This window comes from Balaenoptera physalus (genome assembly GCF_965194825.1).
Source record: "Balaenoptera physalus genome assembly, chromosome: 7".
Classification (NCBI taxonomy): domain Eukaryota; kingdom Metazoa; phylum Chordata; class Mammalia; order Artiodactyla; family Balaenopteridae; genus Balaenoptera; species Balaenoptera physalus.
This window is the reverse complement of record NC_138886.1, coordinates 49,705,083-49,718,547: the sequence shown is the minus strand read 5'-3', so window position 1 is coordinate 49,718,547 and position 13,465 is coordinate 49,705,083. Positions and strand designations below refer to the sequence as shown.

At 38.5% G+C, this 13,465-nt stretch overlaps 1 protein-coding gene across 4 annotated transcripts in view; it reads right to left on the bottom strand.

Moving 5' to 3' along the window:
- PTAR1 (protein prenyltransferase alpha subunit repeat containing 1) overlaps positions 1 to 11,162 on the bottom strand; it is a 47,959-nt gene extending 36,797 nt beyond the window's left edge. For 3 of the 4 annotated variants that reach the window (XM_082471021.1, XM_082471018.1, XM_082471020.1), the window contains exons 1-2: positions 10,802 to 11,162; positions 421 to 590 (exon numbers count right to left, since the gene is read on the bottom strand). In XM_082471021.1, the coding sequence (XP_082327147.1) occupies positions 421 to 590; positions 10,802 to 11,145 (514 nt within the window). In that variant the 5' untranslated portion in view covers positions 11,146 to 11,162. The remainder of the gene's footprint in view (positions 1 to 420; positions 591 to 10,801) is intronic. The other variant, XM_082471019.1, reaches the window with a different exon arrangement.
- Between the last annotated feature and the right edge of the window lie 2,303 nt (positions 11,163 to 13,465).

Here is a 13,465-nt window from a genome sequence, read left to right as displayed (position 1 = left end):
CTACTAAATGAGTTCTATTGCTCATAACGTACTAAAGGATTAGAAACCAGAGAATCAGAGCTTGTAGGGACTAGAGTCCACTTCACAGATTTTCAAACTGTTTTTGGCCATAAGATGCTTTCTTCAAATATCTTACAAATGACCCCAATACATTAAAAAAAAAAATCAGAATATCTGTTTGCAGTAGAGGGTCTGGCACCCTGCTTGAGGCACCTTCCACAGAATCATCATGGATGCAAAATTAGAAAACGAGTGATGAGTCCAAGCGCCTCACTTGACAGAGACGTTAAACGCCTGCCCAGGCAGTGAATGAAAAAGCCAGAACTAGAATCCAGGAATGGCAACATCAGAGAGGGTTCTTCCCACTATATTTCATGCTGCTTCTAAAAATCAAAGAAAGAGGATAGACTCCATACTTACCATCTTTGTTCAGCCATTGCTTTCTTGTTCTGTACAAAAGGAGTTTGTTGTGGACATACGGTAAAAGGAACTTGACACACCAGCTCTCCACGCCAAGTTTGTTTTCAACCAGGACTATGGGACTCCGATTATACCTAGCTTCAGGACATGGGATCAGGCCAATTTCATCTCTTAATATGTAAAACATAAAAAAGAATTAAAGATAAGAATACTAGCCTTTTCAAAAATTTTCATATCCTAGAGAATATTAAAAAACTGTACATATTTCCCTTTCTTAAAAATATTTAGCTCACCACTGGATTGGTAGAAATAATAATCTTTTAAAAGTCTGCTAATACTGACAAGAGTATGGAAAAATTAGTACGTTGTACTCGCTGTTACAGGAATGAAAACCAGTCTAATCTTTGAATAGAAATTTGAAAATGTCTGTCAATTTTTAAAGTACATATGCCCTTTGACCCAGTGATTCTACTGTTCAGAAATTATCCTGTGCCAAAATATATGAATTCATTGGATATTCATGGCAACAGTGCAACAATCTGGAAATACTCTGAATGTGTATCAAACAATATAAGACTGGTAAAATAAATGTGGTTCATCCATGTGATAGAGCTGAAAAAAAAATGAGGTAAATCTGCATATGCTGGTATGGAAAGGGTGCTAAGATACATAAAACAAAAAAAGCAAAATGCCAAACACAGTGTACAGCACAAAGCCCTTTGTATAATCTTTTCTTTTCTTTTCTTTTTTTTTTAAGGGCAAAGTCCTAGTCTTTTTCCTTTTCTTTTGGCTGTTCTGGGTCTTCATTGCGGTGCGTGGGCTCTTAGTTGTGGGCTTCTCTCTAGTTGTGGTGTGTGGGCTCTAGAGCGCGCGGGTTTAGTTGTTTAGTTGCCCTGTAGCATGTGGGATCTTAGTTCCCCCACCAGGGATCGAACCCGCGTCCCCTGCATTGGAAGGCAGATTCTTAACCACTGGACCACCAGGGGAAGTCCCTGTATAATCTTTTAAAAAGATATATAGATGCATTAAAAAATTTCTTGAAAGGATACCAAGAACCTTTTGGGAAGAGGATTTATTTTTATACAGTTTAAATTTTCTAGTTACTTGTACATATAATTTATGATTTTAAAAATGTCAAAAATGTATTTATGCTTGCCTGTTAATAAATATATGTAGACCAGATTATTAATAAAATTATATTATCAGTGAGACTGTGGGCCATTTTTTCTTTTCTTTTTTATAATTCTTTATACATTTCTAAAATAAAAAACATGCTAATATGCAAATATTGTTAAAACACAAAATACATTTCAGGATTTGACCATTTTCATCTGTGGTGGCTTCTATATCCCTTAATCCACCTCAACTTAAGTTGAAAATTTACATTACAGGCAAAAAATAGAACTACCATATGACCCAGCAATCCCACTACTAGGCATATATCCTGAAAAAACTGCAATTCAAAAAGATACATGGGGCTTCCCTGGTGGCGCAGTGGTTGAGAATCTGCCTGCCAATGCAGGGCACACGGGTTTGAGCCCTGGTCTGGGAAGATCCCACATGCCGCGGAGCGACTGAGCCCGTGAGCCACAGCTACTGAGCCTGCGCGTCTGGAGCCTGTGCTCCGCAACGGGAGAGGCCGCGATGGTGAGAGGCCCGCGCACCGCGATGAAGAGTGGCCCCCGCTTGCCGCAACTAGAGAAAGCCCTCGCACAGAAACGAAGACCCAACACAGCCATAAATAAGTAAATAAATAAATAAATTTACAAAAAGATACATGTAGCACAATGTTCATTGCAGCACTATTTACAATAGCCAGGACATGGAAGCAACCTAAATGTCCATCGACAGATGAATGGATAAAGATGATGTGGTACATATAAGGAATATTACTCAGACATAAAAAAGAATAAAATTGGGTCATTTGTAGAGATGTGGATGGACCTAGAGTCTATCATACAGAGTGAAGTAAGTCAGAAAGAGAAAAATAAATATCGTACATTAACGCATATATGTGGAATCTAGAAAAAGGGTACAGATGAACCTATTTGCAGGGCAGAAATAGAAATGCAGACGTAGAGAATGGACATGTGGACACAGTGGGGGAAGGGAAGGGTGGGATGAATTGGGAGATTAGGATTGACATATATACACTACCATGTGTACAATAGATAGCTAGTGGGAACCTGCTGTATAGCACAGGGAGCTCAGCTCGGTGCTCTCTGATGACCTAGATGGGTGGGATGGGGGGTGGGGTGGGAGGGAGGTCCAAGAGGGAGGAGATATGGGGATATATGTATACATATAGCTGATGCACTTCGTTGTACAGCAGAAACTAACACAACATTGTAAAGCAACTATACTCCAATAAAAAAAAAAAGAAAATTTACATTACAGGCAGAGATTTAATAAACAATATATAGGGCAGTTGACTTACACAGTAAATGAACCAGCAAACACAAAAATATTTTTGTAAAACCTGCACTCATTCCTTTCAACTATAAAGAACTTACAGTTCTTGTCTATGTGAAACATCCTTTCTCAAATAGTATGTTCTTCCATTAATTAATGAATAACTTACAAGAAACCTTTTAACAAGAGCAGCTGACATAAATATTTTTAGAGCGTCTAAGCAGATTTTTTTAAAATGTGTTTTAAAAAAACAGAATAAAGAACTGGTTTTCAGAGCTTGTGTGTGACAGCATCTATTATGCCCTTGGATTCCCCTGCCAAGACAGTATGTTGACTGACAAATGCAAAGAGGAAAACTGTTCAATTACAGGTTATAAGAAAAGCACTCTTTATCTGTTAGGCCACCATCACAAACTGGTGGGAGGCTGTGGAACTAAAAGTCCATCCTGGAAACTCTAAACTGAATAGCTCAGAAGTAACCTACTTGCTACTGATCACTTTATTAGTGACACAGGGATATATCAATACAAGAGGGTATTCTAGGGGTTGCAAGTCACTAACCATTCTTTTGAGATGATTTAACTCCCAAGTAGACTTTGGGACCTAAGGCTTTTTGTCCCGACAACTGACTCAGTTGACTCAGGGGTGTTTTGATACACCATGCCAGTACTACCTAAACATTTCCTGAGTACTACAATGAATGGGATACTGTGTTAGGTTCTGAAAATGCAAAAATGAATAAAATAAGGTGGTCCCAGACTACACAAAGCTGATGGTTTTGCTGGGGAGTTGTGTCAATATCTATAATAAAATGTTAACACTTTGCCACTCTAGTAATATAAATGAAGTTCTTAGGAAGAATGGGGCAATGCTGAGAGAGCATCTGAGGCCAATGTCCAGTATTTCAAAATATATTTTTGTATTTCGTGATATGAAATCTAATCTAATCTAACACACTATTAGGACAACTAGCCACATCTAGATCTATAACTGACTAAATACATGTCTGAATTGCTGGTATTTTCTGGTGTTCAGGTATTACTATGTAAAACAGAATATTTTAAGAAAACTAGAATTATAGTTAAAAAATAATAAACTCAGTGTAATTATTTCAAGAAAGTCTGTTTTCTGAGATCTAACAACCACCTACAACACTACAAAGAACTGCAAAAGTCAACAATATGAATGTTAGAGTAACAAGAATAAAAGAATCCTAGCTTCTGAGTATAGTCCATTTTGGGGGGAGGACTTTTTACTTAAATTCACAATGTAAAAACCTGCCTTGCTCACTATTTACACCACACATAAAATGCCCGACTAATAATCTGGTACCTAAATGAAAGTACAGAACCATCTGCACAAATAAAAACACATTGCTTTAGTTGGCTATTATCCTTCCAAGAAATAATTTTAAAAAACAAGAATGCCTTGGATATAGCAGGTGCTCAATAACTGCTACTGCAATGCTGATTATCAGTGCACTTCAGTGATAATATTCAAATAGTTTTCAAAGAATATCACTTCTTGACTCTCCAGAAGAACATTACCTCTGATTTCCTTCTAATGCCGTGGGTCCAAATCCTAGCTTTGTCAATATGATATAGATATCTCTCTCTATATATGTATCGATCTCTCTATCTCCTGCCACTTGGCCTCTGTAGACCTCAATTTCTTCATTTGTAAAATAGAGGAATTGCATTACATTTCTAAATAAGGGAAATGGGCTGCTAGGTCTCATCCAGCTTTCAAATTTTATGACTGAGAAACCCAAAAGCTATTCTCATGTAAAGAGAATGAAAATGGTCGTATCAGGGAATATAAAGCACTATGAAAAAAAAGAAACATTAAAAGAGAGGTAGGAGGATGTAGAGACAAAAGCACTCAATCTTCTAAGGTCCAGGGTTCTAGTTAGTCTCCATTCTACCACTGATCAATGTGAATTTGACTAGGCACTTGCCATCAGTATCCTCATCTGAAATACAGGAATAACAATGCCTTCCCTGCCAGTTATGAAAAGCAAATAATACAATGTAAAGACTGTGGTAAGCTACAAAGTACCAGGCAGAGATGAAGTATATTACCATTAATTCAGTTAAGAGCCTGAGGTCAACCAGAAAAGTTCCTTGGTTAACAGATAATGGGAAGCTAAAGCAAAGAAAGTTAAGCCTTTGTCAAGTTATTTGACCCTAAGATACAGTGCTTTGCTGCTTCCTAAAAATATAACATGTACTTCATAAAGGTAGGTCAGTAAGATTCCAAATAACAGTGTGTTTGACTTCAGATTTCTCCTATGCCTAGTCCCTTAGGTCATAGCCCACTTTTTTTCAGACAATTTAGAACAGAATTCCAGAATCATTTTGAAATTGGAAGGGATTTCATTCCTCCAGTCTCTCATTTTGTCAGATGAGGGAACTGAGATCCACTGAGGTTAAGGTGATTACTCAAGGTCATAGTGCTAGTGGCTTAATTCAAAATCTGGATCTCCAACTATTTAGCCCCAAACCTTTGACACTACAGTGAAAATAAAGACATCAGTGAAAGCAAGCAGGCTTTAGATTAACTCCTTTTAGAGTTCTAGCAAGATTTCTGGCTATTTAAATTCTAATTTCATACTCAAAGTTGGAAAATTCAGGGAAAAAAACCTAAAAGTCATTTGTCATCCCTCTACCACCACTAATGTTGGGTATGCATCCTTTTTTTCTAAGTAGTCTACAAAAGTGGGATTATATTGGACATACTCTTCTATAATCCTTTTTAAAATTTTATTTATTTATTTATTTGGCCGTGCCCCATGGCATGCGGGATCTTACTTTCCCGACCAGGGATGGAACCCGTTTCCCCTGTGGTAGAAGCACGGAATCTTAATCACTGGACTGCCAGGGAAGCCCCTATAATTCTTTTTTTTTTTTTAATTTAACAATTCACATTAAACATTTTCTTATATGATTTTTGTATCGTTCATGGTTGCAATGAATGTGCTGTAAACATCAAATACATCTCCAGTTGTTTCCTTATGAAATAGTCTCATAAGAGAAATTTCTGACTCTTTCACTACCACCACATTCCATTCTTTTTTCTTTTTAGGTTTCTGGCAATTTAGATTCCTGGTGCTTAACCAGGATACTCAAGGAAATATCTGCATTAACAAGGTCATGGGATTTTTACAAACATGAAAATTTGGGACAGCGATCAAGTTCCAGTCTTCTCAACGAGAAACCACAGTGCTCACTTTTTAGGTTACCTTCGAAGGCTGCTCCGAAGGAATAGCAACATGGAATGAACCTACATATTTACTTAAAAAGATTATCCACAGCATGGTATATCTCCCTTAGCGCTTCACTTCACAATGGGGATCCACTAACTTCCAGATGAAGTTCAAGGTTCATACAGCACTGATACTGACCTTGTTCCTCATGTTTAGACAGCTTCTCTTGTCTGTACTTTTCAGAAACATCAGTCTAACTGGAGTAGGTCCACTTATTTACAAAAGTAATATTGACCAGCTTCCTGTCGGGGAGGTAAGGATGGTCCCCAAATATTAAAACTGAACCCTGTAATGTGGAGTTACTGAAGAGAAAACAGCCCAAGATTCAGCAAATGGTACAAACCTTTTTAATCTAATAGTTTTTTTTTTTTCCTTCAAACTGGAATTCTTTCCAGAATGACCAAAAAGTTAGAAAAGTATCTAAAAGAACTGACCCTTGCATATTGTTAACTAAAACTTTACTGGTGATTAAGATATTTCAGAGACCTCATAAGCTTTCTCAATTCTAAAGATTACTATCACTGAAATTATATTACTGACCCTATTTAGAAAACAGATACACAAATTACTATTGTTTACTGAGTGTTTATTATATGCAATGCTGTTTTAGGTTTTACATACACTATTTCATTTATTCCACACATTAATCTTATAAAGTAGGAATTTTAATTCCACTTTATAGATGAGGAAAGAGTCTCATCTGAGACTACTCAGCTAGTAAATAACAAGCCAAGGTTCAAATCCAGGACTGTGAGACTGCAAACCCAACTTTTACAACTATACTATTGTTCAAATAAATAGATAAAAATCAAGTGTAAGAAGTCAATTAAGATTCTACGCTTTCCTATTCTTCACTTCAACTTGCAGACGATGTGAAACTGCCTTTCATTACTACTGCCTTACTCAAAAATTCTCACTGGGGCCTACCCGCTGCCTAGGAAGTATATTTTCCCTGAGCCAACTCTTATCCAAGCCTCATGTCTCAAATTGCTATTTCCTCAGGAAAACTATCTTGACCTTCCATCCTAAATTAGTCCTCTCTGTTATTATTCTTTCAAACTATCCTTCTTATCCTTTGGGGCTCTTTTCATAACTTGTGTGTTGATTTGTTTAAAGTTCCACTGGGCAGGGACCAAGTGCGGTTTGTTCATCAATGTATACCCCAATCCTAGCCCCATATACCTAGAGACCAGCATTGTATCTATCAAATAGAAACATTCTTTTGCTGAATGCACCGATGGAATGAATGAAATTAAGTCAGATAGTCAAGGACTTCCATAATCTGTCCCTACTTTATCTTTTCAATCACATTTTGTTACTTTTAGTCCATTCACTGCTTCTTGTAGAGGTCTCCAAGACTGTAAATCCTACCTTGTCTTCCAAGTGCCACTCAAAAACCCGCGTCCCCTAAGAGCACTAGCCCAGACATACCCAGCTTCCCTTTTAACTTCTAATAGACTCACGTACGACTTGCTTACCATACTGCTAGTCCAGCCCTTATTATACACTGCTTTGCAGGGTAAATGCACTGTTCACACATACAAGTCTTAGGTCTCCATCTAGACCTGCACTGTGCAATACAGTGGTCACCAGGCATATGTGTCCATTATGTATAAATCAATTAAAATTAAATAAAACTTCAAATTTAGTTCTTCTTTCACACTAGCCACATTTCAAGCACTCAATAGCTATATATGGCTAGTGGTTACCATTTGGACAGTACAGATAAAGAACATTTCCAACATCACAGATATTTCTGAGGGCCTTGAGTACAAGAACTGTATTTTATACTTCTTCCTATTCCATACTGTGAAGATGGTAGCTACATAAACAGTGAGAGTTCAATAAATATTACAGAGTAATAAAAAATAATAACTTTCTGGATAAGAGAACTTTGACATGACCCTAATTACACTGTAAACAGCTGTCCTCCACACTAGCACAGGGTCTGTACATTAAGCTAATACCTGTCGCTGGGTCAAGCCTTCAGTTATTTTTCCAAAGTATTCTCTAGGAGCCAACCACACAAACAACATTTTCATGGTATTTTTCAGTTTATAAAGTGCTTCACATTCATCATTCAGTTGGCCAATATATTTCCTAAGGAACACAGGGATTCAGGTTAAGTCTATCTACCTAGTGGCATCTAAGTGCAAGACACTGTGTGAGGTGATTTTCCTATGTTTTCATCAGCCTCTAGAGCCCATGCTCCGCAACAAGAGAAGCCACTGCAATGAGAAGCCCGCGCACTGCAACGAAGAATAGCCCCCGCTCACCACAACTAGAGAAAGCCCGTGCGCAGCAACGAAGACCCAACGCAGTCAAAAATAAATAAATAAAATAAATAAAATTTTTAAAAAAAGAAAGAAGAAACAGGCTGAGAAAGGGTAACCTATCCATACCCACCAGTAACAAAATCCACATTTCACCCATTATATCTTCAACTCCTACTGGCTAGAAATTTCCAGAGACAAAGTCAATATATTTACTGTAGTAGATGTTGGCTAATAAAATTATGATCTATCTTGTATTTGTAGAAAAGAGGAAAACAAAAAGTAAAGAATGAAAAACTTTCTTTTATAATACTGAAAAGTGTAACTAGGTACTAACTTTTAAGGTAAATGATGCCTTTTTCTTTTAACTAGAAATAGAGCATATACATTTTGGAAGTAAAAGGGTTAGATGAGAGGAGGAAGTATGAGCAATTTTGAAAAGTCCAAATTATAAGACATTTTTAAAGACGCATTGTAATATTACTGGAGATATTGCTACTGTAGGGAATATGTACTAAAATATAGCTGAAGATTAATATTAAACAATGAGTTAAGCTATTTAAAAATTTCAGATCTATATCATTATTTCATATTATTTCAAATGCCCAAATTATTTCAAACTTTAAAAAATACTGAATGACCCAAATGTTTATTAATAATTATAAGTTATGCACTGGCAGAGAGCACACTGATGAGATCTCATCATAAAAAATGCGACTGGGGGGGCATTAAAGTCCTTTATGAGTTTCAATAAATATGATCCAGAAGAATTGGGACGTGTTCCAAACTGCACTGTGTCAACCTGCCAGGCCAATGACCACTCAAACTCAAGTTTTTTCAAATATGAAATACTGATGCTTTTCTAATCTACTTCAAAGAAGACAAAGTAAGATGATTACTTTACTTAATAGGCTTCTTTCTAACTCCTCAATTTCTTTAAGAAAAATAACCCCAAATGATGAGAAAATAGTCATTTCATTTGTCCAACTTTTTTTTTTTTGAGAATGTCTCTTATTTGCACTAAAGCTCTCATTCTCAAAAGGGGACTGAAAGACTGATATACAACAAGGCATCAAAGCATTCTTTAGAAGGCCCAGTACCCACTATGGTTACTGCCAGGAAATCATTCCAAACACTCTCATTCTGAAAAAGGCAGCAGTCACAAGGGGAAAGGAAGTGTACGCTGTCAGAGGTGGCAGGTGTGTTTTGAGGCCAGCAGTGTCTTGTTTTTAATGAGGCACAGTTGCAGGTCTCCAACTGTGTGCCACGAGGGAGCAAGACATCTGAGGGCATCACCTTGAAGGAAAAGAACACTTCATTTAGATGAAGGTTTGGCACCTCTTTTCAGGGGAAAAGCTTAAGGAGTTAGACTGCTTAAAAAGAATAATTCATGCGTTCCAGTTTAAAGAATAAAATATTAAAAAAAAACTCCATAAGCAATTAGATAAAGTGAAAACAATGTAAAACTGGATTCCATGTTTCTTTCTCTTGAGGGGAGGAGGGAGGAAGGGAGGAAGGATAGGAAAATAGCTACTCTCTTGCTTCTTCCTTACTCTTTTGTACAATGTGTAGATATATCTCTCCTTTAATAGCTTCTTTTTCGTTACATAAAAGCAGAAGTATCAGAGAGAATACAGTCTCTTACGGGATCTTCCCGGAGTACTCCAAGTAAAATGGAAAGGAAGGAGGAAAAGATACATGTGTCAGTTCTGTGGTGTCCTACTTAAAGAGGGCAGCAGCGTTTGAATAAAAAAAGAGTTAATATGCTCCCTGTAACTATGAATCAGCTAATGCTAAAAAGTGTCGAGGTTTCATCTGTTTCCCACCAGACCCAACCTGTGCCTACAGAAGCTACTCTCTTGAGAATGCCCTGTTCACCTTCGAAACAAAATGTTTCATCGAAGTTCCTCTATAATTTTGGGACAGGTGAGGCGAAAGTCAAAAGCAGCCTCAAGCTACCTTCGGCTAGTAAACCGAGGGGGTTTTGGCCCATGGAGAATAAGATGATCAGTAACCCCTTCTTACCAAGGTCCGGGATGAACCTCAAAAGAGTTGTGTTAACAAAGCACATACAGACCCACACCGTGTACCTTAAACGGATGTGGTACGTGGACACACGGGTGAAGTCTTTCGAGTTTCATGAACTCCTGGGAAAGGGGTGGGAGGGAGGTGAACCAAACAAAGTCGCAACGTTTTGATTTTCCGAGGTCACTTCTAAGGACTCGCCCGAGAGCTTCTTCCGGTAGCGGAATGCTGGCCCCGCGGCGGCCGACAACTGTCGGGCCCCGACCCGGCTCCGTCGACTCTTGTGAGCAGCGCGCGGGTCAAGACCTGCAGTCCGAGGTCGGCTCGAGGCTTGGCCCCGCCCCCTCCCGCCCCCGACGACCCCCGGAGGCGGCGGAGGCGGGGGCACCGCCGGCGCGCAACTCACATGTGCGGGTTCCTCCTGAAGGCGTTGGTGATGTCCTTCACCACCCGCTGCACCAGCACCGCCACCTCCTCGCTCGTCTCGGCCATGTTGGCGGCGTCCGCGGCGGCTCGGGAGCGCCTCCGGGAGAGCGCCGAGCCACCCGCGGGAGTTCCCGGGGAGCGCGCGCGTGTGCGCCGGTTTGGCCGCGCCCCTGCCCCCGCCGTGGAGGCCGCCGCCGAGCACTTCCGGGTCAGCCCGCGGTCGGCCGGTGTGTGGTCCCTGATGAAGCTGAGGCTGGCAGCTTGGTCCCTGACTTCCTCTCGTAAGCGAGTTTCTAAGCGCCCGAGAAGATGCTGCAGACTCATTTGCAAAGTTACCTCAGGTCGCTGTATTACACATTTTATTTTAATTTCTAGTCCACTGGGGGCCGAGGAGGGAGGGGTCCTAAGGTCACTCCCAGAGCCAGGGTCTGGCCTGAATACCCCGCCCAGACCACCCGTCCTCAGCTGTTCAGGAAAGGAGCCAGTCCCAGAATGCTCCTGGAGGAAAATTTAACCGAGAGTGAAGATCCTCTTAAGCAGTTAGTCCCTTGGCGTTCTGAGAGCTTGTTCCCTGTGTTTTCTTAGTTGGAGGGATGAGGCCGTCCAGAGATGCTCTTGGCTGAATGAGGCCCAGCCGGACCGTATTGGTGACCTCCTTCTGTACCTGCGTGCCAATTTCGGCCACTAAGCAGACGCTTTCAAAGAGTTAATTTAAAAAGTTTAATAAATGGATTAAAGGAGGAAAAAGGAAAGGAAAGGAAAAGTTATTTGCTCTCTCCGTATAAGGAGTAGAAGTACAGAGGTATTTTTTAGATTTTCTACATCGAGTGTACTCTGCTTTGCACGTCATTTGGTGTCCTATGAACGTTGCGTGTTAGTTTTGGAGTTAAAAAACCAAGTCCCTGGCAAGGTTTGCCCTTAATAGCTATTTGCCTTGCTATAAATAATTTTTATAAGAAAAACTGGCTTTCTAGTCCATTTGGATTTTGAAATGCTGTAATTCAAATTTTCACGTATCAGATTTTCTTTCAACCTCTGTGTTAGAAAAAATCCGGCTGCTTTTGGTTCTTTTTACTTAACCCTTGAAGTCTTATCTTTCAGAAACTTTTTTTTTTTTTAAAGCAAACTCACTGTTTAATGTAAACATACGTAGAGCATTTGAAGTAGGGTTGATGATTGTGAAAGTAAAAACCATCCACTGGATGCAAAATTATAAAGCAGTGAATGAGAAATATAAATTATATTCAGTGGTCAATACTCCCTATGGGTACGTTTAGAAAGGCTACACCTGCTGTATGGACTTTGGCCTTCTGGTTTTAAAAGAAATGAGCTAGAAGTTTCATAAAATTACAGAAAAGCAAGATGAACAGGTTTGATTTAGTAAAGTCAAACAAACCTTAACATATTGACAAGTTCTCAAATGAGGCAGTGGAGTGAATTTGTGTTTAGATTCCAGGGCCAAAGACAACTTCAAATGTCCTAATTACTCTTAAAATGTAGTACCAATTCTGAAATGGTTTGGGTTCACTGATAAGTCTTCTTCCTATTCAATTAATCAGAGCCTTGCATCCTTTCCTGGTAAAAGTGGGAAATAAATCCTGACTTCTGGGGCAGAGCTTAAAGGACACACTCAGAAATATGACATTTTTTTTCAAAGAATTTATTTTTATCTTAAAAATTAGTGTGATTTTTGTATTTCACTCTAATATATTTAACAGGAAAAACAACAGCAACAGCAAACTTTATTCCCAAATCTTGAAGTGAAATTGGTATTCCAGGAAGATAACATCCTATATGATTAGGTGTGTCTCCTTCCAGCACACATACACACACACACACACACACACACACACACACACACACACAATACCTTGAAAGGTGTGAATTGTATGTGTCATATTTCTTCTAAGAGTTCACAAATTGTTTCACCCAATTATTAAAGATCTGCTATGTTTAGAACTTGAATTTTTTATAGTTAGAGCATACTAGGACTCTGACCCAGTTCCCTTATTTTGCCAATAAGGAAGCTGAGGTTCAAAGGAGAATTGAAATTCATGTGACTTTAATAATGATATGTTTATAAGAATAGGATATGATGAATTTAGCATGATTTTGCTGAAGGATTCAAAGATTTATGTGCAGGGATCTACAAAATACACTTACTAATAATGAAATATTTTAAATAGCTTAAATGCCCGACTTTGGGGATTGATTAAATTACAGTAAATCTATATGATGAAATACTGTTTAGTCATTTAAAAGTTCATTGTAACTAGGAGAATATGTAGCAAACTCTTAGGAGGAAGTATATTTATAGGAGAATTTTCTAAGTAACACGAAGAACAAAATATAATTTTTGTAATATAAGAAGTTTTTAAAAGTATATGTTAATAAAAACTTGGATATATTTATTTGTTAATTAGCCAACTATCTCTTATGCATAATAATTTTCTTAGAGATTGATTTTAAGCAACCATGACTCGCTTAAAAATTAATCTCCCCAAAATCACGCCTTTCATATTTTAGAAGACTATTTGACAGTCCTGTGAATGTATTTGACAGTCCTCCCATACCCTCCCCCAAATCATTCCTTTCATATTTTAGAAGACTATTTGATGATGGGGGAAAATGTAGATATATAATG